Source organism: Myxine glutinosa, chromosome 13 (assembly GCF_964187855.1).
Source record: "Myxine glutinosa chromosome 13, kmMyxGlut1.1, whole genome shotgun sequence".
NCBI classification, from domain to species: Eukaryota; Metazoa; Chordata; class Myxini; order Myxiniformes; family Myxinidae; genus Myxine; species Myxine glutinosa.
In genome coordinates this window covers 9,864,293-9,890,767 of record NC_136273.1, presented here as the reverse complement: position 1 = coordinate 9,890,767, position 26,475 = coordinate 9,864,293, and the positions used below count along the sequence as shown (strand labels likewise).

The following is a 26,475-nucleotide window of genomic DNA, read 5'->3' as shown; positions in this document are numbered from 1 at the left end:
CTTGTGCGGGTGACGTGGGCAGCTCGCAGGAAGGAGTCGGCCGTCCTTGGCGTTGCAATCTCAGCTTGCAAATCTGCAAAATCTGCAAATCTTGCAAAAATCAAATCTCTGAATCTGAGATGGCCCAATATCCAGATCTTTTCATAATATGATAGTCTACTAGTGTGCCAAATTTGGTGCTTTCCTCACAAAATGCACAATTGTTATGCTATATTTAGCTTAGCTGCCGGACTATTCCATGAGCCTAGACCATGTAGTAAAAAAAAACAAACCCCAAAATAGTATTTTTTAAAACTTTTTTCTCCCATTCAAACAATGCCCCCACATTCACAGATTCGACATTCGCGGCAATTTCCAGGAATGTATCCCCGGCGAATGTTGGAGTCCGACTGCGTATGGGAAGGGTTGCTACCTTTTTTTTATTTTACTGTTTGCACTGTCCATAACGAGGAAATCATATTCATTACCATTCAGGTACCCATATCAAATATGGCCACTTAAAAATTCATTACAAACTGCAATCTGTATTGAATTAATTATGGGAAACCACAAAGATTCTCAAATAATTAAATAAAAATAACCAACAACAAAACATTGCACTGCATTTTAAATAATATCTTCTTGAAGGATCACCTGGAAGTGTAGCTATTCAATTCAGCAGGTGCCGAAAATGTCGAAACTATGGTTATGTTGTGACCCTGATCGAGGCTGATGGTGTGTGGAGAATACGTAGTCAGCAGGTTCATCTGATCTTTCACGTTGATGATGAAGTGGTCAGAAGCACCATCATTGGAAAGCACGATGGAGATGTTTATCGATTCACCTGGCTTCATCATTGCTGGGTAGAGCGAAACAAGTTTTTGGTCAATGCTCAGTTATAATAATGAAAAAAAAAACATTCCTCGAAGCAGATACAACAACGACAATATCAATATCAATATCAACATATGTATATATATATATATATCAATATATATATACATATACACACAATTTAAGAAACAGGAACTAAATTCCTGCGTGGGGCGAGTGTGGAAAAAATTCTGACAACCCGGGAACCATATATATACTGTGTATTTATATATACCGGTTATATATACCTTTTTGAAGCAATTTTTTTATGGCCGGATGCCCTTCCTGCCGCCAACCCTGTTAGTCGCCTCTTGTGACACACAGGGAATTACCATTTTTAAGTGGCGTAAGGTGGGTGAGGAGGAGGTACAGCAACGCAGTGCCTTTGAAAAGGGAACACGTAAGACGGCCGGGAGAAACAGCCAGGTAGCAAGCCACAGTGTTGTGTGTCCTGGGGTTGTACTTCAGGAGGGAAAGGAGGTGAGGAGGAGAGTGAAATGGCCAGGTATGGGAGAAAGGGAAGTATAAGGGTGGGTGTTTGAGTGTTCCACCATGTTTGTTTGGTTCTGTGGATTCTGGATGTGGAGGCGATTTTGTTATTGTAGTCTGCATTCGCACTGGCTGGGGGTGGGGGTATGTATGCATCCAGGTGTAGTTGCTGCATGTAGATGTGTATGTGCCCCTGCTGGCCCACCTTAGCTGACTGTATCGAGGTTGAAGGGCCGAAACGGGATGACGCTGAGGACCTCGACTGAGGACCCGGTCAGTGCGGCACACTTGTGACCAGGTGTGTTTCGAACATATGTATGTATGTATGTATATATATATATATATATATTCATATATATATATATATTTATATATATATATATATACATACATACATACATACATACATACATACATACATACATACATACATACATACATACATACATATATATATATATATATATATATATATATATATATATATATATATATATATATATATATATATATATATATATATATACACACATACAGACTTGGCATTTAATATGGAATATTTTTTTTCTTCTTGACTTGGGTTCACTTTCTTAACTCAGTATATCAATCTGGTGAGTTTCTTTCACACTTTGGTGATTTATTTGTTAAAAGAACCATGTTACTGATTGTCTGTCACAGCAAGAAGTCAACAACAGGATTATATCACAGGTGGCGTGGCAAAATGTATGGACAGGTGCATTTGATGATTGGCTTCACAGTCGGGTATACAAGGGTTGTTGCGTTCTGTATCAGTGGAAAACAACTGCTGCAAGTCTCCAAAAGTTATTGCCACTTCCTCTGGAGATGGCCCGTCAACTCGACAATGCCGTTTGTCATGGAGTGGTGGCTTTACGAAATTATGGCAAGAAACAGCGTGCTATTGCTCGGCAGTATGGCCTCACTCAAGGTCAGGTGTCAAAGATCCTGAAACTAAATGCTCAGAGGGGTTTCCCTACTCCAATAGCGAGGCCAGGACGTCCCCGCAGAACCACAAGGAGGGATGATCCCCAGCTGCACCGGTTAGTCCGCAATGGCCGTACCAAGTCAGCTAATCGGCTTAGGGCTGAGTGGCAGCAACTGACAATGTGCCTGTATCCAGAAGGCTAGTCAACCAACGACTGGTTCAAGCAGGCTATCGTGCCAGGCGTCCCCTGAGAAAGCCACGCCTGACCAGACAACACCGCCAGCGCCGATTGCAGTGGGCCAGAGAGCACCGTCAATGGCAGCCAGGACACTGGAATCACGTGATCTTCAGTGACGAGTCTAGATTTCTGTTCTATCATCAAGATGGCCGCGTCCAAGTGCGCAGACAAGTGCATGAAGCCTACAACAAAGATTGTATAGTGCCAAGAGTCCAAGCTGGAGGTGGTGGGGTGACCGTTTGGGCTGCTTTTCATGCAGGGGGCAAAACTGACCTGGTTGTTCTGAATGGAATCCTGAACCAGTTCAATGTACAGGGCCATTCTGGAAGAAACATTGCTTCCATTTGCTCGTGCAGCCTTTCGAAGAAACTTTGTCTTCCAAGATGACAATGCACGGCCTCATCGTGCTCGCATGATCCAACACTTTCTTGCTGACCGTGGTGTAGAGCATATGGAGTGGCCTGCCATGTCCCCGGATATGAATCCGATAGAGAACTTGTGGGCAGATTTAACGCGTCAAATCGACCACTTGGACGAGCAGCCGACCTCTGTGCGTGAATTTCAGCAGGCTATTGTCACTGCATGGCAAGCGATTCCTGTCCAAACCTTGGCAAATCTCGTGAACAGCATGCCTCAACGTGTACGTGCTCTCCTGAATGCTCGTGGGGGTTACACGAAGTACTGAACTGTAATTTTACTGTCCGTAATCCCAGTCGTAATTTAACTTTTGTTTTTGTTAAAAAAAATTTGGGCTAATATGCAAAATAAAGAGATCCTTCTGGAAAACGTACAGAAGTTTAACACATTACTGTCCATGAATTGAGTTCGATATCAGTTTACATCACTTTCAAGGATCAATTTATTTGTTTCGAAATGTCAAATGTGGTTTTTGTTTCTTTTAAAGGTCACATTAACAAAATCTAGAATAATTTCAACATAATTCCAATGAACTTTTGGTTCTAAGACGTCCTGAAAAGTAAGTTCACCCCCACAAAAAAAATATTCCATATTAAATGCCAAGTCTGTATATCCAGTCTATAAAAAAGAAAGAACCACCGTTAGAGGCCATTTTCCCCCACAGAGCAGGGATTGGCCTTTTTCGGGCACCGTGGTCCCCTTTTTGAAGCAATGTTTTATGGCCGGATGCCCTTCCTGCCGCCAACCCTGTTAGTCGCCTCTTGTGACACACAGGGAATTACCAGTATACTGGTACTCAATTTGCCGACCTCGGAAGGATGACAGGCTGAGTCAACACCCCTGGCGTTAATTCAGCGATGGATGGATTCAGCACATTGATCTGTACACTTCTTCACACCATAAAGAAAACATGATGTTAGTGGAACCCAAATTTAAGTTGTTATACAAAAACAACAAGGCTGTATGAAATTAGAGTGCAAGTCGGCAATGACCCCAGTCTACAAGTTTACAAATGCAGATATGGTTTCAATAATGTGACCACCACTGACCCCAAGTCAAGCATGTCTTGTCATCGACAAAACAAATAGTCTAGAATCTCTCGATATTTCTGTTGGATGTTGCACCATTCCTTGACCATTGCCACATTTAGTTACCTCTGTCAAAGGTGTACAGCGATCACAAACATCGTTTTCAAGAGTTTGTAAACAGCTTGTTTGTGAACCTGAAGATCACAAACAGCCTGTGCTAAGCATGCTGAATCAGATTTAAGTCTGGATATAATGCAGGCCAGTCCATTGGAGTAATTATGGTACTGGTACTGGGGTGCAGCGATGACAGCAGGTGGATGGGCGTTGCCATACAAAGATGAAGTAGGGATCTTGGTGTTGGGCCAGAATGACAACTGCAGGCACAATAATCCCATCGCTGTATCATGTATGATAGTCGGACACGTCATAGCATCCCACCGCATGGTGACAAGATCAGTTCTTCAGCCAAATTTGATGCCAATTCACCAGATTTCCCCCCTCATACCCATGATGCTGCCCAATGGCACAATTAGTAAATCACTCCCCACCTTGCTTCTAATCTCTTGCACACCAATCAACGAAGTCATAGCAGAATCTAGATTTGTTACTGAAAGTAATATTGTGACGGACGTCGCCTCTGGATAACTCGAAAAGGATGGCGCGTCTTTAAAGACCACGACAGCCAGTTGCCCGAGAACTTATTGCGGGATCCAATGCTCAGAGTTGTGTTACCATACAAAGAAGCCCGAGTACAAGCGACTGTCATGCCAACAGTCACGCATCGATCTTAATTAGTTGGTTGAGCTGAACCAATGTTGTGTAACTACATCTGCCATCTAAAAGTCAATCAATCTGGTCAATTACCAGCTCCCACCCTCCCGACAGCTCCCTCCCAACACAACTTCGGCCTGGATCGCTATCTAAACGTACAGGATAAGTCAAGACACTAATTCTTTCTAAACAGGGATTTTACTGAAGTAACATGTATTTACAGGCAAATTCACAAGCAGTTTACAGTCATATATCTACAGGCATGTATACAATTTCTCCTTGTCCCCAAAGTGACATACGTGCCATGTGATCCTTATTCTGTCACTTAACTCGAAGTTACTTGGCACCAAACATGCGTCCGATCTGAAGAGAGAGATGGATGAGGGGCAAGACGGAGATGTGAGATAAAGAAAGAAAGAAGAAGATGGGGACAAGACAAGCCCCTGCACATCGTGCACTAACTCGGGCGAGTTAGCACCGTCCAACATTTCTGGCTCCAACATCCCACTGGTTCGGACCCTCCTCCCAAAAGAAGAGTGAAGGAGAGGAGGAGTGCGTGAAAGAGGAGTGGGTGAAAGCAAGAGGAGCAGGGCAACAGAGTCAAGGAGCAGACGAAGCCAGGCAGACAGAAACTCAGACTGCTCGACTCCAAAACGAAGAAGCAAGAACTCTGGAACAAGACTGCAGAACTGAACTGAACTCCAAGCAGGACTCTACTGCCTGACTCAGGTGTCCCTCTTTTATGCCTCACTTTCCCTCCCCCGCTGTCATTGGTGGCTTACCGGCCCAGAGGACACCTTGCCTCTGCCCATGATTGGCACCTTTGCCACCCTTTTGCCTATTGGCAATCTGGGTTTGGTTATCCATGGGTTGGACATGGTGCGATGTCGGAAAGTCTTTTGGCGCCCTGTCATCCCCACAATGATTTATGGGGCCACCGGGCGTGCAGCCAGTTTTAGGTGGTTTTGGGAGTTTACCTAGGATGTTTAGGATGGACGGCAGGGTCGTTGCGCTGAAGGCAGGGAGTAGACGACTGCAGAGTGAGTTGTGTGCGCTGTATGGTGTTGGGAATAGATGTAGACAAGTGTGTAGAAATAGAAAAAATAACTTGTATCAGATATCTTTCTGCACACTCGCATGCACATCTGCTCACACGAACGTCAGACACTTAACTAGACAACATACAATGAAATAACTAGGTTTAAACTATGAGAGTATCTCTCTTTACCCCCTAGGATCCAAAACTAACTATATTATGCCTTTTGTACACCGCTCCTTTCCTATTCCATCTCCAGGCGCTGCATGATGTCATCGCCGGGCGTCGAAGGGGACCCGGCGTTGACGAGCGCCGAAAGGGAGTACTCAGATTTCACTCAAATTGGTTGTTTTCTTGTTTGTTTGTCCGGGCGATATCTCAGCCATCCTTTGAGCTAGGAAACTGAAATTTGGGCATAAAAGTGAGCACGTGCTTTGGCAAAAACGGTATTTTTTTTATTTTTTGATGAATCAATTAATTGACGACTTATTTATTTTTCTGATTAATTATTTAATTCATCAACTTTCCAAAAGTTACAGATTCAGATGAAGCCAAATGATAAAGAAATTGCTAATTTTCCGATTATTATTTATTTATTTTAATTATGCAATTCATCTATCAATCAATCAATTACTGTACACCACTCCCTCCCAATTCCGTATTAATGTACAGCACTGAGGCATCGCTGGGCACCGAAGGTGCATATCCGGTGGAGGAGATGTTATTTACCTTGAATGTAGCTTTGAAATGTACTTTGAATGTAGCTCTACCTATTTGGGTGTTTTTCTCTCTACCAGAGTCAAGCTAATGGAAGAGCAAGGTTAAATTGACAGAGGGGGTAGCAGGGCCACAATTGGGCACAATTAACAAGATAATAAACAAACAGAAAAGGAAAAAATAGAAGGGTAGGAAATGCCCAAACCAACAAGAAAGAGAGTTGCATTAGGAAGCATTAATGGGAGTAATAATGACGATGGGTCAAAATGGGGTGACACGAGATTGTGGTGCACTGCATGTTTGAAGCCCTGGAGGGAAGAATGACAAAGAACGGCCTTCAGAAGGTGGTTCCATAGACGGGAGAAGTGAGGAGCAAATGAGTTGAGCTGAATCAGTCTGTATTTTAGAAGTTTAATCAGAAGGGAGTTACTAGAAGAATGCATGCATTTTTTAATTGCTAGGGAGGGTAGGAGAACTCAGAGCAGAGGGAGTAATTTTGGAGAAGAGGCAGTTAAAAAACAAACAGAAAGGCCATCAATCTGTCTCAATTGAAAAAGAACAGAAATCCATCAGCCTCATCACAGGATATTCCAATAACGTCAAAAGTTTTAAATTTCACAGAATCCAGGAGAGACAGATATGATGCTGGGGTGCCAGCTCATAGTGGAGAGCAATATTGCATTGACCTATGGGCAAAATCCTTGTAGGCAGACTTGCTCCGATTTTCCAAGGAAAGGCTCAGATTGGTTGAGGCTGCCCAGTCTGCGGCAAGCTTTGTAGACCAGCTTTGCTATGTGGTTAGCAAGGTTAGCAAGGAGAAAGAAGTCAGCTGATGATAAAGACAAGAAGCTATACAGTCTAAATCTCCTCCAGTGGCTGACTTATGGAGATAGGTGGGTTAGTCTGACGATCCTTCCAGAAGAACAGGGTGAGACATTGAGATTTTCTAGAAGTGAAAAACATGTTCCGTTAGAGACCAGCATCTAATAAATTCAAGATCAGCAAATAGTAGGGCAGATGCAGTATATCTAGCAGTGGGATAGGGTACTTCACGACACAATGTGGTCAATCTGACAAAAGGAAGAGGGGGTATTAGAGAGGATCGGAGAAGTCATTGATATAGATGAGGAACAAGACTGAGCAGAAAACACTGCCTTTGGGAACTCCGGTCTCCAATGGAAGAGGAGAGGGTTCCATTGATGGCAACATGTTGACTGAGGTAGTGTATGAGGTCAGAAATGAAGGAATGAAGGCAGCCTTGTATGCCGCATGCAGAGAGCTTGGCAAACAAAGAAGGATGCCAGACTATTGAATGCCTGAGATACACTATGTCGTGAAAATCAAGCGCAGACACGACTTTCCTCAGTGTAGGCTTTAATATCATTTAGATCGATAATATCTCCTGTAACAATACATGCAACAATAGGCATTAATTCAGAGCATTTCAAGCACAGCAAAGGTAGCTTCGATATAACAATGGTTAGCGCAGCGCAGCCTTTGGGGCGTACATACCATTCAACTACTGGATAATGTCACAGTGAGTCCCGCCGGAGTGTCCGCACGCCCCGAGTGTCCCGGGTCTTATAGACGGCCCCCCCTTTTTCGTGGCGAGCATCCCTGGGTTCACCTTGGTATAATTTCACTACATTCTCCCCGTCGTTAAAACAAGACTACCGCTCGGCAGTTCGCAGGCAAGCATCAGCAATAAATGAAAGGGTCACGTCAATTCACGTCAGTCAGTCCACCCGTAGCGGTCGGGCTGGCGAACCTCCCTGCCAGTTCGTGTTCGGAATCTACCGGGCACGGCGTCCCCAAGCCCGGAGTCCCCCGCGTCGGAATAGCCGCCGGAGGTCGGAGTCGGAGGGGGCGCCCCTGCGCCTTCGGGCACGGGAGCGGGGGACGACGGGAGTAACAGTGGTAGTTCCATAGGGGAAGCTTCGATAGAGTCCATAGACTCGTAGACGGGTTCGTCGATATCCCTGTCGTCGTCCCCACATGGGGCGAGATGGCGAACGGAGACAGTAGACTCGCGGCCATCCGCCGTTAACACGCGGGCATGCTCGGGATTAGCCTGGAGGACCTGCACCTTGTCAACAAGGGGGTCGTACTTGCTAGTGCGAACCGCTCGTTTGAGATAGGCGGGCCCCGGATCAGCGAGCCAGCTGGGTAAAGACTGGATACTGCCGGAGCTTCTAGGGTGGTGGAACAGTCGTTCGTGAGGAGTCTGGTTGGTGGCAGTACATAGGAGAGCCCGGATCGAGTTTAGAGCGGCAGGCAGCGACCACGCCCATTTATCGAGGCCTCGGCCGAGGGTCCGAAGGCTTAGCATGACGGCCCGCCATATAATCCCATTAAAGCGTTCGATCTGTCCGTTAGCTTGGGGCCGGTACGGGGTGGTGTAGCTCGAAGCGACATTATTTTGGAGCAAGTAGCCCCTCACTTCCTGGGACAGGAACACCGCACCCCGATCGGTATGCACGTAGGCCGGATATCCGAACATAGAAAACAAATTCTGAAGGCACCGAATAACCGTGGCAGCCGACATATCCCCGCACGTGTAAGCAAAGGGGAATCGGGAATACTCATCGACGATAGTGAGCAGATAGCGAGAGTTGCTCGACATTGGCAGCGGCCCTTTGAAGTCCATCGCCAAGCGCTCCCACGGTCTAGTAGCCCTAACGAGTGTCCCCAGGGGAGGGCTATAAAAACGCGGTTTGAGTTCCGCACAGACCGCGCAATCACGGCAGATGCGGCGGATGTCCTCCATCGAGTACGGCAGATTGCCCGCGCGCACAAAATGCGCGAAGCGCGTCACCCCGGGATGACACATAGTGCTGTGCAAAGTGCGCAGCCCCTCCAAAGTTACGACCCCCGCGCAAGTGGCCGGCCTCGATAAGGCGTCAGCGACCAGGTTATCCTTCCCCGGGCGGTATTTGATGGTGTAGCAGAAGTCGGCGAGTTCGATACGCCAGCGGGTGATTTTCTCATTCTTAATGCGCTGAGCATGTAAGGTGTCGTACATAAACGCAACACTCTGTTGGTCCGTGATAATTTGGAAACTCCGCCCAAGCAGATACGGCCGCCATCGCCGAATAGATTCGACGATCGCGTACGCTTCCTTTTCGACGGACGAATGCCTCCGCTCGGCGGAGGTGAGAGTCCGCGAGAAGAAAGCCACAGGGCGGCCTCCTTGGGAGAGGGTCGCCGCTATCGCATGGTCCGAGGCATCACTCTCCAAAACGAAAGAGGCACTCTCGTCAATCGTTGCGACAGCGGCGCCAGCAATGTCGACTTTAAGGCCCTCGAAGGCCGCCAGGGCGGCCGGGCCCATGGGGAAAGTGTCGCAGGCCACGAGGGGGCGGAGCTTAGCAGAGAAATTTTGCACCCACTTCGAGTAGTGGGCGAACAGCCCTAGAGCGCGTTTCAGCGAAGCCCGATCGCTAGGCGGAGCCATATCGAGCAAAGGGCGCAGACGCTCCTTATCTGGAGAGACGGAGCCATGGGTCACGGTGTACCCCAGAAGGTCTACCGTGCATAGAGAGTATTGACACTTCGCCTCATTCATGGTTAAGCGATATTTCCGCGCAACCTCGAGGAAGCGTTTTAGATTAGCGTCGTGATGCGCCTGGTCGTACCCACAAACCGTAAGATTGTCCAGATAGACAAAGACATCCGTCAAATGCTCCTTCGCAACGAGGTCATCCATAGCTCTCTGAAAACAAGCGACGCCGTTCGTTACCCCAAAAGGAAGTCTCGTGAACTGGTACAACCGCTGACCCGATTCAAAGGCCGTAAAGACGCGATCAGCCCTAGAGATGGGGACTTGATGATACGCACTACGTAGATCGAGAGTGCTATAAACGGAATACAGGGCCACCTGGCGTACCAGGGCGTCCATCCCCGGTAATGGGTAGGCATCCAGCTGTGTAAAGCGATTAATCGTTTGCGAATAGTCGATTACCATTCGCCTGCGGTGAGCCTCACTCCGCACCACTAAGACTTGGGCCCTCCACGGAGACCTACTGTGTTCTATGATACCGTCCTTCAAGAGCAGGGCCGTTTCCTCCGCAATGAATTGCGCGTCCGCGCGAGAGTAGCGCCGCGATTTGATGGCCACAGGGGTACAATCAGTGGTCAGGTTGGGGAACAGTGAGAGTGGCTCCATGTCCATTTGAGCGAGGGCACACACAGCGAGCGTGTCCGGCCCTCCGAAGTCCATCTCTAAACGACCATGCCGCTTAAGGAAATCAAGTCCTAACAGAACGTCAGCGCATAAGGCCGGTAATACCATGAGATACACGTCCGGGAACGTGCGCCCATTTATCACAAGTTTCAATCGACACGCCCCTTTTGTGCTCAACCGAAGTCCCTGAGATGCCATGAAGATCCGGCGGGTTGTCCCGAGAACCGGCCACCCATGTTGTCGCACGAGACGCTGATCAATAAAACTATCCGTGGATCCCGTATCAATTAAAGCTTGCGCAACAACGCCCGCGACCATGAGCGGAATGAAGGCCTGCACTAGGCCGGCAGACCCGGCAGGTATAGTTCCGGCCGGGCGAGAAGATCGCGCCTCGCGGGTGGATCCCACGCCGGCTGCAATCCTTCGGGCCTCAGCAGGAGCATTGAAGTCAGTTGGCTCTTCGGTAGTTTCATTTGCCAGAGTGGGTGTGGAGTAGTCGTGAGAGAAGCCTCCAGACGGCGCTCGAGCCACGGGAGAAAGTTCACTGCCATCTGCAGAGTCATATGCCAAAGCGGGTGCATGTAATTCGCAAGAGCTACCGCCAGATGGCGCTCGAGCCACGTGAGAAAGAATTCTGCCATCTGCAGAGTCATATGCCAAAGCGGGTGCATGTAATTCGCAAGAGCTACCGCCAGATGGCGCTCGAGCCACGTGAGAAAGAATTCTGCCATCAGCAGCTGGACATGCCAGAAGGGAAGCATGTAATTCGCAAAAGCTGTCATCAGATGGCGCTCGAGTCACGTGCTGCGTTTGCCGCACCTCGAGAGGCAATTCCAAAGTGGGCGCATGTCGCTTGTTTGAAGGAGGCGTTTGCACGCCAGTCAAGGTTAGATGCTTTGTGACCGGTCGCGTTTGCGCCATTTGTTTCGGCGGCCCGACGTATCTCACCAAGGTCGGGCGAGAAGCCAGAGGCCCGCGAGGAGGAGGGCGGCTCATCAAAGCTGTGCAAGGCGCCCCGTCCGGTGCTCGATCCATTGGTTCAGCGATGAGCACATTCAAGGTCGCTCGGGAATGCGTGCCCCGGGCGGCCTTTCTGCAGACTTTTGCAAAATGGCCTTTAGTGGAGCAGAGGTGACAGGTCGCCTCTCGGGCCGGGCATTCAGTCCGGGGATGCTGCCGATTGCCACAAAAATAACATTTTGCATACCGGGCAAGCCGTGGCCGGGCAGCGGCAGCTGCAGTGAGGCCGGATGCGGAGTCCGCTTCCGGAGCACCCAGGGACTCGGCCGTCGTGGTGGTTGGGTCCTCCTCCGTATCCTCGGCGATGGCCCTCTCGGGTCGCGCGAGTTGCGAGGTCCCCGCCACGACTCGTGGGTTATCATAGGCGGTCAATTGTTGTCGAGCATCTGCATAAACGCGCGCCAGCCGTAGTGCCTCTGTAAATGTCAGCTCCGCGACCTCCAAGAGACGCAGCCGCAAGACTCCAGAACTAATTCCGGATATGAATGCATCTCGGAGCAAATCGTCTTGAACTTGCTCATGAGTCCGGACGTCCTGCACACAATCTGCCAATAAATAGCGCAACTCCTGCGCATAGCGATCGATCGATTCAGACGGTTGCTGCCGTCGCTGAGAGAGTTGATGCCGGCCGTGCACAGCGCTCCGTTTCTTTATGTAAAGGCGCTTCAGCTCGGCCAGGGCCGTATCATACGTCACAAATCGAGAAATGGTCTTGTACACAGTGTGATGGACCTTGTAGTCCTTGAGCCAACCGGCCATATTTTGAAGTGAATGCTCCGGCGGGGGGAGTAATTCTCATTATGATTTTCCATTAGACCAATGTCTCAAGTGTCAGAAAAGGTGTGATGCACATCTGAGAACGGTAGCTTAGTGCCCGGATGGACGCCATCTTTGAAACCACCCAGCTCGAAAATGCCCATTTGGTGGGGTACATTGTTGCACGTGTATCTGGACTTCTATACTAGCTATCGATGTGCGGTTGACGACTAAATATACGTCCGATGTGTACCGTCTAAATAAAAAATAATATGAAGCATTTTGTTTTAGATTAATTATTATAAAAATCAATTATCGAAAAAAAATCATATATTTTTCAATATTTTATTATTAGACTTGTACTTTTTTTAGTGAAACAACACTGGTATGATTTTCCAAATTATGCATTGTGCTACACCGTTTATCTGTCTATAAAAATAACTCAAAAACTAAAACATATCATCCACCACGAGTGTACACAAAAAATATATGAAAAGGCATGCACTTTCCACAAACCGAAACTATGTCAGTTGGAATTTCCCGCCGATAAATCAACCCACAGAACCCAGTGCCGAAAGTGACGTCAGTCTATTCTATATCTATATTCTATATTCTATATCTCAGTCTGAGATTTGTTGCGGTGACCTGATTAATTTCTGAGGGGGGGGGGGGGGTGGGTGGCTTAAGAACTAAAAGTGAACATGTTAGATGGCGCCACATACAACTCTATTATAGAGTTGTATTGTGGCGCCATCTAACATGTTCACTGACTTGGATGAGTATGTCTATGTAAGCTGGCGAGCTTTTCGGATATCGGAGTAATCTAACGTCAGTCTTTTTGTTCTTTCAGCTGAGATGGCCGGTGTCGAGGCGAAACGGGCGAAGATTGAACCTGAGTCCGGAACGTGCATCCTGTGCAGCAAGAAGTCGCCACTCTCTGAACTAAGCAAGGCAGCGGGCAACAGTTCTTGGAAGACATTGTGTGACGCAGCCGCAGTTAGAAACTTTTATCCAATTCTAAAGCTAGTCCAAGAAGGCGCAGTTGAACTTCCTAATATTCCAATATTATACCATAGGGCTTGTAGATCAGACTTCACTCACAAAAACCACCTAGCTACTTTGACCAATGCAGCTAGAAGTTCTTCAGTTGATACTGGCGATGCGGTGCGACGGCGATCATCACGGGAAGAGACAGGATCAACTTCAACGGTCTACGATGATAAATGCATTTTTTGCCAGCGTGCTTCAAAATTCATAAAAGGCAGTCGTACCCGTGAAACAGTTGTCTTGGCTGTTGAACTTCGAGCAGATAAGGCAATAAGAGATGCTGCGACAGCTCGCAATGATGAGAGAGTTTTGGCATTGACTACACGAGATATGGTTGCAGCTGAGGCTCACTACCACTTCTCCTGCTATAGAAACTACACACGGCCCCAAAAACCTCAAGTAGAAACTGACATTGAAGATAATATCGAGAAAAAAGAAATGATACGATGTATATTCAATTTCATTCGCACTGACTTGTTCTTGAACCCGAGGATTGTTCCAATAGTTGATGTTGCAACAGATATCCTGTCTTCAGATACATTTTCAGTTGATGTTCGTGACTCCATCAAGAAGAATCTGCAGCGCACATTACAAAGAGAGTTTGGAGAATCGCTCATCTTCTTCAATGTGAAACACCGTGTATACTTGATGCCCGATAATCTGACAAAGCGAGAGATTGCTGCAGAGTGCGTAAACCTGAAAGCAGAAGTGAAAGCATTTGAACGAACGGACGGTGAAAGTAACATTGTGCGTGCAGCTACTTCACTGCGACACCAGATCAAAGATGCTCATTACAATGAACGTTGGCCGCCTCAGCCAGCAGAACTCACTTCAGATTACGTGAAGATACCAGATTCTCTTCGTGTATTTCTGCATACTTTGATTTGCGGGAGTGGGGGTAGCTCTGCGCGTGCCGACACACTGGTATGGTCGATGGCTCAAGATATCATCAATGCTGTACACCGGGGTACCATCAGAACATCGAAGCATGTCCTACTTCCGTGGGTCATGAAAACGCTCACCGGTAATACAGAGGTCATCAGAATATTGAATCGACTCGGGCACGGATGTTCGTACACAGTTCTGGAAGAAATCGAGACAGCGCTATGCATAGACAAATTAGCAAGTGTGGAGAAAGATACAGTACCACTTCCGTCACATGTGCACCCTTCGGTCCCGACTGTATTAGCATTCGATAACATCGACAGGCTAGAGGAATCGCTGAGTGGTGGCGGAACATCGCATCGCGTCAACGGTATCATCGTCCAACCGAAGTCGCAGTCGTGTTTGCCGCCCCAACCTCCATCGGCAGTATCCAAAGCAGATAAGAAGCGATCTATCCCGTCATCCAGCGATTTAGTTCCAATATACAGCGGTGGGAAACGAGAGGGCCCACCTGCAATCAAGCCTGCAGATCTTTCTGACACTCTTGCAGGCGCAACATCCCTTGCGCAGCGCCGAAATCACGTATGGATTATGACTCGCATGCTGGAACCATGCGACCAGACAATCAGTTCGTGGACTGGTTTCAACATCATGACTAGAGATCGTGTTCAGGTGACGGAAGATGTAGTTGGCTACCTGCCGGACTATAAACGCGCCTGCCACAGATATGGCAACAGTGCAAGAAATCCTCAGAGAAGCTCTGAACATCATGTCATCACTTCAGCTTGAGCGTGAAAGGGTCAATGAAAAAAACGAACAAAGCTGCACTTGCGAAACACATGGAAGGTCTTGTGGAACCAGCCGAGAACGTTGACAAGCGAAGTGCAACAATAATTGATGCGATGGCTCTCATACAAAAGATGCATGGCGAGAACGACACGTTCGAAGAACTATCTGACCGCATCCTTGCTGCAGCGCTTCACGCTGGTCAAGGCAGTGAGCGCATCGATGTTGTCTTTGACACATACACAGAAGAATCCATCAAAGCAGCTGAGCGTGTGAACCGCGGTTCAAATGAAGGCATCAGTTTCAGCGAGATCAGACCCGCACACAAAATCATGAACTGGCGGCATCTCCTTGCTTGCAGCCAGACAAAGGAGAAACTGGTTGTGTTTCTGGCGGAGTCGTGGAAACATGAAACAAATCGCGAAAAGCTAGGCAACAGAACACTGTATGTCACCTGTGGTGAAAAATGTCTGGTACTGACCCGCGATAGGTGGAAGTTGGTGTAAGCACTCGAATGTAGCCACGAGGAAGCAGACACGCGTATGTTTCTCCACGCAAAGCACGCCGCTACCCACTACAAGACGATCATCTTAGTGGCAGATGACACCGACGTTCTGATCATCAGTCTTCATCTCAGCAGAACCATCGATAGTCAGCTCTTCATCAGACGAGGAACAAAGGTTCGAGTCAGAATGATCGACGTTGGAAAGTTGGCTGCGGTATTAGGGTCTGGAGTTTGCAGTGCATTGCCAGGGCTTCATGCATGGAGCGGGTGTGACACTGTGAGTGCTCTGGCTAGCCAAGGAAAGATAAAGGCTTTGAAGCTTGTGCAAGCGAATGAGCTGTATCTTCAAGCATTCACAGATCTGGGATCTTCGTGGAATGTACCAACAGACGTCTTCAATAGCATTCAGGCCTTCACGTGTCAGCTGTACGCCAAGAACACGAAGATCGTCGGTGTTAATTCGCTCCGTTATCACATGTTCTGTGCAAAGAAGGGCCAGATCGAATCTGGACAATTGCCGCCTTGTGAAGACTCCTTGATGCAGCATACGCTTAGGGCCAACTATCAGGCGGCTATCTGGCGACGCAGCCTTGAAAACCTACCAGACGTCCCAACACCATCAGCAGGACATGGTTGGGAACTCGATGATGGCGGTTCGCTCACAATCCGATGGATGGCGGGTCTACCAGCTCCAGATGTCGTCTTGAATCTCATCTCATGCACATGCAGAAGGACGTGTCGACCGTCAGATTGCTCCTGCATACTGAATGGGTTGAAGTGCACTGTTGTGTGTAAGCTGCAGGGATGCTCCAACATGGTGCAGGATGATGCTATCGTGGCTCAGGATGCCAATGACTCTGATGGCGACTCTGATGATTAACTTTGTGTGCACTGTATATTGTATAGCATATGTTGTTCTCTATTATAATGCAGGCCAAATTGCCTGAAAATCTTTATAGACAGATAAACGGTTTAGCAAAATGTATAATTTGGAAGATCATACCGGTGTTATTTGACTAAAACATGACATGTTCAATGATACCTCCACTTGCTTATTAGGAATATACATCGTATGGTGTTAAAATCAGCTCCATACGTCTTTCCAAACTCTAGTAATGAATAATTAATATAATTGGCGGCCATTTTGAAATCCAAGATGGCCACCAAAGTGCAGATTTCCTATGTAACAATTTCCGCCTGCTTATTAGATATCGTATGGTGTTAAAATCCTCTCCGTACGACATTCCTAACTTGCGTTATCGTCAGAATAGATAATGCCAGCGGCGGCCTAAGTCATTTTATGCCTCTTTACATTTATTTGTTGTAAACTCGTGGTGGATGATATGTTTTAGTTTTTGAGTTATTTTTATAAGACAGATAAACGGTGTAGCACAATGCATAATTTGAAAAATCATACCAGTGTTGTTTCACTAAAAAAAGTACAAGTCTAATAATAAAATATTGAAAAATATATGATTTTTTTTCGATAATTGATTTTTATAATAATTAATCTAAAACAAAATGCTTCATATTATTTTTTATTTAGACGGTACACATCGGACGTATATTTAGTCGTCAACCGCACATCGATAGCTAGTATAGAAGTCCAGATACACATGCAACAATGTACCCCACCAAATGGGCATTTTCGAGCTGGGTGGTTTCAAAGATGGCGTCCATCCGGGCACTAAGCTACCGTTCTCAGATGTGCATCACACCTTTTCTGACACTTGAGACATTGGTCTAATGGAAAATCATAATGAGAATTACTCCCCCCGCCGGAGCATTACTTTTGGTCTGGCTCAAGGACTATTGGACTGTAAGACGGACAGCCGTATCTCAGCGGTTGGCTCCGTCTCGTGAGCGACGAAGTAGTTCTGCAGCGTGTTGAGCCAGTGAGCAAACTCCGATGCAGATCCTTCAGCCAGAGGGTCGGCACCGAGAATCGGAACCACGATCATCTTGTGGTCAGCCATGGCGAAATAAATGATATTAAATGTCGTGAAAATCAAGCGCAGACACGACTTTCCTCAGTGTAGGCTTTAATATCATTTAGATCGATAATATCTCCTGTAACAATACATGCAACAATAGGCATTAATTCAGAGCATTTCAAGCACAGCAAAGGTAGCTTCGATATAACAATGGTTAGCGCAGCGCAGCCTTTGGGGCGTACATACCATTCAACTACTGGATAATGTCACAGTGAGTCCCGCCGGAGTGTCCGCACGCCCCGAGTGTCCCGGGTCTTATAGACGGCCCCCCCCTTTTTCGTGGCGAGCATCCCTGGGTTCACCTTGGTATAATTTCACTACACACTACATGACCAAAAGTATGCGGACACCCCTTCTAATTAGTGGATTCGGCTATTTCAGCCACAATCATTGCTGGCAGGTATATATAATCAAGCACACAGCCATGCAATCTCCATAGACAAACATTGGCAATAGAATGGGCCGTAATGAAGAGCTCAGTGACTTTCAACGTGGCACCATCATAGGATGCCACCTTTCCAACAAGTCAGCCACACATTGATGATCAGGAGAAAAAAAATAACAGAAAAAAAGGCAGTTCGTCAAATTTCTGCCCGGCTAGAGCTGCCCCGGTCAACTGTAAGTGCTGTTATTGTGAAGTGGAAACGTCTAGGACAAACAACCGCTCAGCCACGAAGTGGTAGGCCACACAAGCTCACAGAACGGGGCCGCTTAGTGCTGAAGCATGTAGCGCGTAAAAACCGTCTGTCCTAGGTTGCAACATTCACTACCTAGCTCCAAACTGCCTCTGGAAGCAGCGTCAGCACAAGAACTGTTCGTCGGGAACTTCATGAAATGGGTTTCCATGGCCGAGCAGCCGCACACAAGCCGAACATCACCATGCGCAATGCCAAGCATCGGCTGGGGTGGTGTAAAGCTCGCCGCCATTGGACTCTGAAGTAGTGGAAAAGCGTTCTCTGGAGTGATGAATCACGCTTCACCATCTGGCAGTCGGACGGACGAATCTGGGTTTGGGAGATGACAGGCGAACGCTACCTGCCCGAATACATAGTGCCAACTGTAAAGTTTGGTGGAAAATGAATAATGACCTGGGGCTGTTTTTCATGGTTCGGGCTAGGCCCTTTAGTTCCAGTGAAGGGGAATCTTAACGGTACAGCATACAATGACATTCTAAACGATTGTGTGCCTCCAACTTTGTGGCAACAGTTTGGGGAAGGCCCTTTCCTGTTTGTTTGGTTTATTTTTTTGGGATGCAAGATCGAGGCTCGTGTAAGAGCTAACATTAATCACAAAAAAACAAACGGACACATAAAACATATAATAAAGGCGGCGGGAGACAGGATGGGGAGAGAGAGGGAAGCACACAAGTACAACAGTAGAGAACAGGGACATCGGGAGATCTGTGGGAGGGAGAGGGCTTGGGGGGGGGGTGCGGGGAGTTGGGAAGGGGGTAGAGGGTGGGATAGATATAAAACACATGGACACTGCTGGGACTTCCAGGAAAGAAGTCGGTATTTCAAAAAAGTGGATCTGGGGTGAATTAACAGAGGTAGAAAAGATCAAGGTTTTGGATGGAGGTGAACAGCTGTTTTAAACACCTGGAGGGAGGAGTGGGATTGAAGAGAGTGAGGGAGTTTGTTCCAGAGGTGGGAGAAAAGAGGAATAAAAGAGTGAAGGTGAGTAGAGAGTCTTGATCTTGACAGTTTCACCAGAAGAGGGTTGCTGGCAGATCTTGTGTGACCTGTAGGAATATGTGGGGGACAGAGCACAGACAGAGCTGGGGGAGCTAGGCCAGAGAGGAGTCGGTAGAAGACAGAAAGACCACCTACCTGCCTGCAGTGAGTGAGTGAAAGGCCCTCGGAGTTAGCTGCATCGCGGGAGATACCAATGATCATGAAAGTTTTGGTTTCAACAGCGTGAAGCCGAGCCAGGTGTGAGGCAGGAGCACCAGCCCAGAGGGGGGAGCAGTATTCCATTCAGCTGCGGATGAAAGCCTTGTATGTGGTGAGGAGCTCAGGTTTGCCAAGGAAGGACTTCGCGTGACGGAGGATGCCCAGTCGGCGACTGGCTTTGGAGGCCAGCTTGGAAATGTGGTTTTCCCAGGAAAGATCATGGCAGATAGTGAGACCCAAAAGCTTGAATGACAGAACTTCTTGGAGAGGATTGTTGAGAAAGTGGATGGGAGGGTTGTCCAGCCGGTCTTTTTGGAGAGACATAGTGAGCGTGTGAGAATTGTCAGGATTGAAATACATGTTCTACATGTTTGACGAGTCTGTGATTTTGTCCAGGTCTGCAGAGAGTGAGGAGGCTGCAGACTGCCGATCTGAGGGATGAGGTATGGAGTGGCAGAGAGTGGAGTCATCAGCAAAGAGATCGAGAGGATTTTCCAGAGAGTCGGAGAGGAGATCATTGATGAAGACCAGAAAAAGCACAGGGCCAAGAACACCGCCTTGGGGAACTCCAGCTTGAATAAATGGCCACTGTGCCATAAAGCCAAGATCGGTGGAGTGTTGCAGTGATGGTTTTCCTTCTGGAAGTTTCTCCCATCTCCACACAGGATCTCTGGACCTCAGCCAGAGTGACCATCAGGTTCTTGGTCACCTCTCTTACCAAGGCCCTTCTCCCCCGATTGCTCAGTTTGGCCGGGCGGCCAGCTCTAGGAAGAGTCCTGGTTGTTCCAAACTTCTTCCATTTAAGAATTATGGAGGCCACTGTGCTCTTGGGAACCTTCAATACAACAACAAAACAACATGCATTTTAAGGCCATTTTCTCTGCTAGAGCAGGGGTTAGCCTTGCGGTCCCCATGACAATCTTCTCCATTTTGCCCTATTTTCTGCATCTCCCCTTGTTAACCCCCTTGCCCGCATTTCTTCTTCCACCATCTTTAGCCAAGTCTTTCTCGGTCTTCCCCGTCCTCTACTTCCTTCTACATTCATTTCCATCACTCTTCTCAACCAGTCACTTTCATCCTTCCTCAACACATGACCAAACCATCTCAACCTGTTCCTCTTCACAGCATCAATTACAGGCTCTATTCCCATCATCTTTCGCAAGTCATCATTTGTCTTCCTCTCTCTCAACGATACTCCGCACATCCTCGGAACCTTCAATGCAGCAGAGATTTTTTTTGTAGGCTTCCCCAAATCTGTGCCTCGACCCAACCCTGTCTCTGAGCTCTGCAGACAGTTCCTTCGACGTCATGGCTTGGTTTTTTTCTCTGATATGCATTGTCAGCTGTGAGACCTTATATAGACAGGTGTGTGCCTTTCCAAATCATGTGCAATCAATTGAATTTACCACAGGTGGACTCTAATCAAGGTGCAGAAACATCTCAAAGATTATCAAGAGAAATGGGAGGCACCCGAGCTAAATTCCAAGTGTCATAGCAAAGGGTATGAATACTTATGTAAATGTGATATTTCAGTTTTTTCTTTTTAATAAATTTGCAAAACTTTCTAAAATACTGTTTTCTCTTTGTCATTATGGGGTAACGAGTGTAAATTAATGAGGGGAAAAAAATGAATTTAAACGATTTCAGCATAAGGCTGCAACATAACAAAACGTGAAAAAAGTGAAGGGGTCTGAATAATTTCTGAATGCACTGTGAACTGGAAAGTCAATGTTACATCAGTATGGCATGATTGGGGTATTGCACAAATGCATTAAATTGTCAAAACTGCAGAATAACATACAAGTACACTATGAAGTAGATTACAAGACAGTATATTTCCTGGAAAGAGCCACAGGGGGAGAAAAACTATTCATATTTGAGATCCATAGCACAAGATACGATAAGATGATTTTTGTCATTCAGCCACAACTTACTGGTTTCGCCGCGAAGTCGGCTTAAGCGGATTTTCTCGATGAACACCAACTGCGTTTGCAGTCTGCAATACTTCTCTGTTCTTGCTGTGGTTCCACACACACCCACCATCATAGGTTCCTGCAGGCGTTGAAATCAAGAAGTTATCACATCACTTGAATCAATGGGAAGTATATTTTCATTCTTTAAAAACATTATTTCAAAGAAGAGTTTGTGTAGGTAGATGATGGAATACCATAGTAAAGATAGGATTGTAAAGGTATAGCATGGACCGTGGACGAGTAGGAGACATCTCGATGTATTTAAGTAGGGAAATTGGAGCTTAAGATTGTTTATGCGTCTACACATTGGGGGGGGGGGGGGGGGGTGAAGCGGTGTTAATTAGTGGAGGGATTACGGATAGTTTCCACAGCATGTGGTTTCCCTTTGTCGCTTTCCCGACATTTTTACATTTACAAGGCCGGCCATAAAAACCTGACGTCAGGAGAGAAGCTTCTAGCAAGAGGAAGAAGAGTGTGTCTCTTGGCTCTTTCCCTCAATAGTTCTCTGGTGGTATGCTCGAGGAGGAGCACGACATCTTGCTCTGTTCGTGTGCTGAGGTAGTTTTTGATGTGTGCTTTTTAAAGCAAGGAGCTCATGGCTGCGGTGGTGGCTATTGAAGGAGGTTTTGGAGATTACTGGGCCTGTGGTGGACTGAAGGCCGTGCCGTTCGGGGGAGGGTTGGAGAGAGAGCAAAAGAGGGCCGTTTTCACAGCTCGCTCGATGGCTCTGTGCGCGTCACCGTCGTCGGCCGGCGCTATTTTGGGCACTCCGGTGCGGGAGACATTGGGTCCGGACCATCGCCGTCACCTTTACAAAAGAACCCGTTGGGACGAGCCAAGTGGCTGCATGATATAAAGAAAAGAACATTTATTTTACTTTATCATTCGCCTGTGTGTTAGTATTTGTGTCTAATGGAGTATCCTCAAAGTAGGAATTGCAATTAGTTTACTTCAACCTTTATTTCGTCTTGCATTAATTTTTAGTAAATCATTATTGTGGCATTTTTCATTCAGGTAAGCACTTCGTTTCCTTCCGTCCCGGGCGCATGATAAAAAATAACCGCCAAGATTTCGGGAGTTCGCCTCGGGAGTAAAAACGATCGGTCATTCGTCACCCAGTGGTCTCAATCGCTGCGCGACATGACAGTATTTACCAGTGAAGTGAAGCGAGCACGCACAGATGTCATGCCACTCAAGCTGCCAGGGAGTGGTTGTGCGGAGAAGTGCTGGAGAATACTGCCCTGCACATTCAGGATAAGAACCTCGTCGATGGAAAAGTTTCCATTTCCTCCACTCGGTTTCACCTGCAGTGTGTATTCCTTGTCTGCATGCCATGGTTGGGGTAAGGAAACAAGTGTGTGGTAAGGAAACACGTGTGGGGCAAACTTATCCTTCCAGAAGGGCAGATGGGTAAAGCCACCATCTCACCACCAACAACAACAACATGCATTTTAAGGCCATTTTCCCTGCTAGAGCGGGGGTTAGCCTTGCGGTCCCCATGACAATCTTCTCCATTTTGCTCTATTTTCTGCATCTCTCCTTGTTAACACCCTTGCCCGCATTTCTTCTTCCACCATCTTTAGCCAAGTCTTTCTCGGTCTTCCCCGTCCTCTACTTCCTTCTACATTCATTTTCCACCACTCTTCTCAACCAGTCACTTTCATCCTTTCTCAACACATGACCAAACCATCTCAACCTGTTCCTCTTCACAGCATCAATCACAGGCTCTATTCCCATCATCTTTCGCAATTCATCATTTGTCTTCCTCTCTCTCAACGATACTCCGCACATCCACCGAACCATTCGCATTTCCACCCTTTCCAGCCTTCGTTGCTGCTCTACGTTAATTACCCATGTCTCACTCCCATAAATCATAACCCTTCTCACACATGCAGCATACACCTTTCCCTTCAGCTTCAACGACACTCCCCTCCTCGTCCGCACGCCACTCAGTTCCCGATACTTCTTCCATGCACATCTCACTCTTGCAAACGTTGCCGAGTCTGATCCACCTTCTCCATTCAGCATGTCTCCGAGGTAGCAAAATGTTTTCACACCTTCCAGCTTCACACCATCTCCAAGATCCAACTCAACATTTCCTCCATCTGCAGCTCCCTCTGTGCACACCTTACATTTGAATGTAGCTGCCAAACTGGTTAATGACCCTCTCCGACCACTACATTTTTGATGAACCCACTCAGCGCACATTGTACATTGAATGGAGTTCACTCCGACACCCTTCCTGCAGACAGCACATGGCCACTTCCCAGTTCTTTCCACCTCACCACATGCTTTACCACTTGCCTTCACCTTCGTCTTTCCTATATTCACCTTCAGACCTTTTGTCTCCATACATTCCTTCCACTTGTTCATCTTTTCCTTCAGTCCATCCATACTTTCCGCAATCAACAGCAGATCATCTGCACACAACAATTCCCACGGTAAACCCTCCTTTACGTTCTGAGCCAGCACCTCCATCACAGCTACAAATAGTAGTGGACTTAGTACCGACCCCTGATGCACTCCCACCTTCACCTCAAACTCACCACTGTTCCTGTCCTTCGTCCTTACAGCTGTGCGCGCTCTTTTGTACATTGCCATCACTACTCTGATCAACCATTCCTCCACTCCTAACTTCCTCAATGCCCATGTGAATACTTTGCGTGGAACCCTATCGAATGCTTTCTCCAGATCAACAAACCCAAGAAACAACTTCTTCCCCTTCTCCATGTACTTCTCCTGCAACTGCCTCACAATAAAGAGCGCGTCTGTCATTCCTCTTCCTGGCATAAATCCAAACTGCATTTCGTCACTTTCTTCCTTATCCTCCTCTCCAACACCATTTCCAATACCTTCATTCCATGCTCCAATAACTTTATCGCTCGATACGAGCCACAGTCCAGAGGGTCACCTTTCCCCTTGTATAGAGGGACGAGGGTACTCAGTTCCCAATCCACTGGAATGCGGCCTTCTTTCACCACCAGATTACAGATCTGTCATTCTCTTCACACCCCAACTTCCTGCTGCCTTCAACATATCTCCCACAACTCCCGTCGGCCCTCCCGCTTTTCTACTCTTCATTGCTTTTATCGCTTCCTCAACTTCCTTCTCAGTTATCTTCTCTGCCGGTCCTAAAACTGGGTTACTCTCTATGTTGCCATCCCATTCATTCTCTGTATTCAACAGCATTTCCATATATCTTTTCCATCTTCCTTTAATTCCATCTGGGTCCACAACGATTTGTCCCACTTCATCCTTCAAGCAACTCACCCCCATCACATCACACCTCTCTTTCGCTATCTGCTTTGCAATCCTGAATACCGCTCTCTGACCCTCTTCCGAATCCAAGCTTTCTCACCATCTCACCAAGGTAGTAAATCTTGTCTTACATGCGCAATGTTGTTAGGCAAGACAGTAATAGAAGGGGTAAAAAGGTGAGATAACTGATTAAGAGAAGGAAGAGTTAAAAAAAAATATGCAATGAAAAAAATAAATCAAGCATCAGGAAAAAAAATTCTAACCAGCTACAGGTCGTCCCTGGATGGGAAGGACGAAGCCATTTTTGTCGTGCATGATCTGGTAAGAAAAGTCCTGGATGCTTTTGCCTGTGACGATCACATCACGTGGTGCTGTTCCTTCTGTCACAACGTCCCAATTTCCTTGTGGAGATGGTTTACGAATCAGAAGCACCTTGTACGTTGGCGTGTCCACAATGTTCTCTCCATCAGTCACTGGAGACCCTGAAAATTTTATTCGATTCATTGTTAATTGTTGGCACACACAAGTTTGATAGGAATGCCATGAAGAAAACTCAAGGCAGTTGCAAACAAGAATGGTCTTTATGAGGGGCAGGATGGTCATCCAAGTAAGAATACATCAAAAGGAAACAAAGCTGTTAGCCTGTTTAGAACACATGCTTCATGATGCTACAAAAACATATGTTCCCTTATACTTTTGTCGACTTTTTTTTTTTTGTCAGTCTACTAATCATACTATAAATCAGGAAATATCTATTTGTGTGTATGTATGTATTATTTTATATGTCCATTTGTTTGTAGCATAAGGCTGCAGGGTAGCACCATTTGTACCTAGAATATTTGTACCTAGTAAGAGCAGTTTTCCGTGATGCCTAGTGGGGATAGGATTATTTATTACATATAATTGAACATTAGATGAGTGTTCTCTTCTCCCCGCTCGTACCTGTTGACTCGCTTGGTTTTTTCCGTTTTGCACGGCCCGCCTTTCTTCCTGTACTTCTTATAAATAAACACTTGTAAAGGTAAGAAACGTTTTCCCATCCTCCTGCCACCGCCAAAATTGGCTTTCCATCGGATGACCTTGCGGAACGGTAAGTGGTAACAACTGAATGTAGTTATAAAGCTTTCGGCCATTTGCAATATTACAAGATCCCGGTGCAGTCAGGCAGATGTTACCGGAGCAGATGTTACCGGACACTTTTACAGGGAGAGAGAGAAATGCGCAGCTTTAAGCTTACATCTTACCATCAGGTCTGAGCAGGCTTAATGTGAATGGGTTTTCAGATTTCACTGAGATGGCGAAATCAAGCAGGGCCTGGTCGATTGGCACCAACAGCTGTCCGCTGGTGACACGTTTCTGCAACACTGTTACAGGTGCGGAGTTCATTGTCAACTCCACATCCTTGAGTAGTATGCCCAACTCCTTCTTGGTCGTCATCACATATGAACCACCAGAGAGCTGAGAGAGCTCATGGAAGATATTTGTACCATTGCTTCGACGAACCCGTGCCTTTCTTACATTGGACACACCATGAGCTGCAATAAAGCAATAATTGATGAAACACAAATAATAATCAGTAGAAAAGGGAAAAGCCTCTGAAACCAATTATTGCACAATAAATGTTTTTTTTTCCCACAGAAATTAAGGAAAGCAAAGCAAGGTTGAAAGAAAACAATTGTTATACA

General features: G+C 46.8%; 1 protein-coding gene across 3 annotated transcripts in view; it reads right to left on the bottom strand.

Moving 5' to 3' along the window:
* LOC137438573 (von Willebrand factor A domain-containing protein 7-like) overlaps positions 1-26,475 on the bottom strand; it is a 111,007-nt gene that overhangs the window by 31,443 nt on the left and 53,089 nt on the right. For all 3 annotated transcript variants that reach the window (XM_078767053.1, XM_078767052.1, XM_078767055.1), the window contains 5 exons: positions 26,035-26,325; positions 25,054-25,272; positions 22,687-22,856; positions 21,494-21,611; positions 634-838 (listed from right to left, as the gene is read on the bottom strand). In XM_078767053.1, the coding sequence (XP_078623179.1) occupies positions 634-838; positions 21,494-21,611; positions 22,687-22,856; positions 25,054-25,272; positions 26,035-26,325 (1,003 nt within the window). The remainder of the gene's footprint in view (positions 1-633; positions 839-21,493; positions 21,612-22,686; positions 22,857-25,053; positions 25,273-26,034; positions 26,326-26,475) is intronic.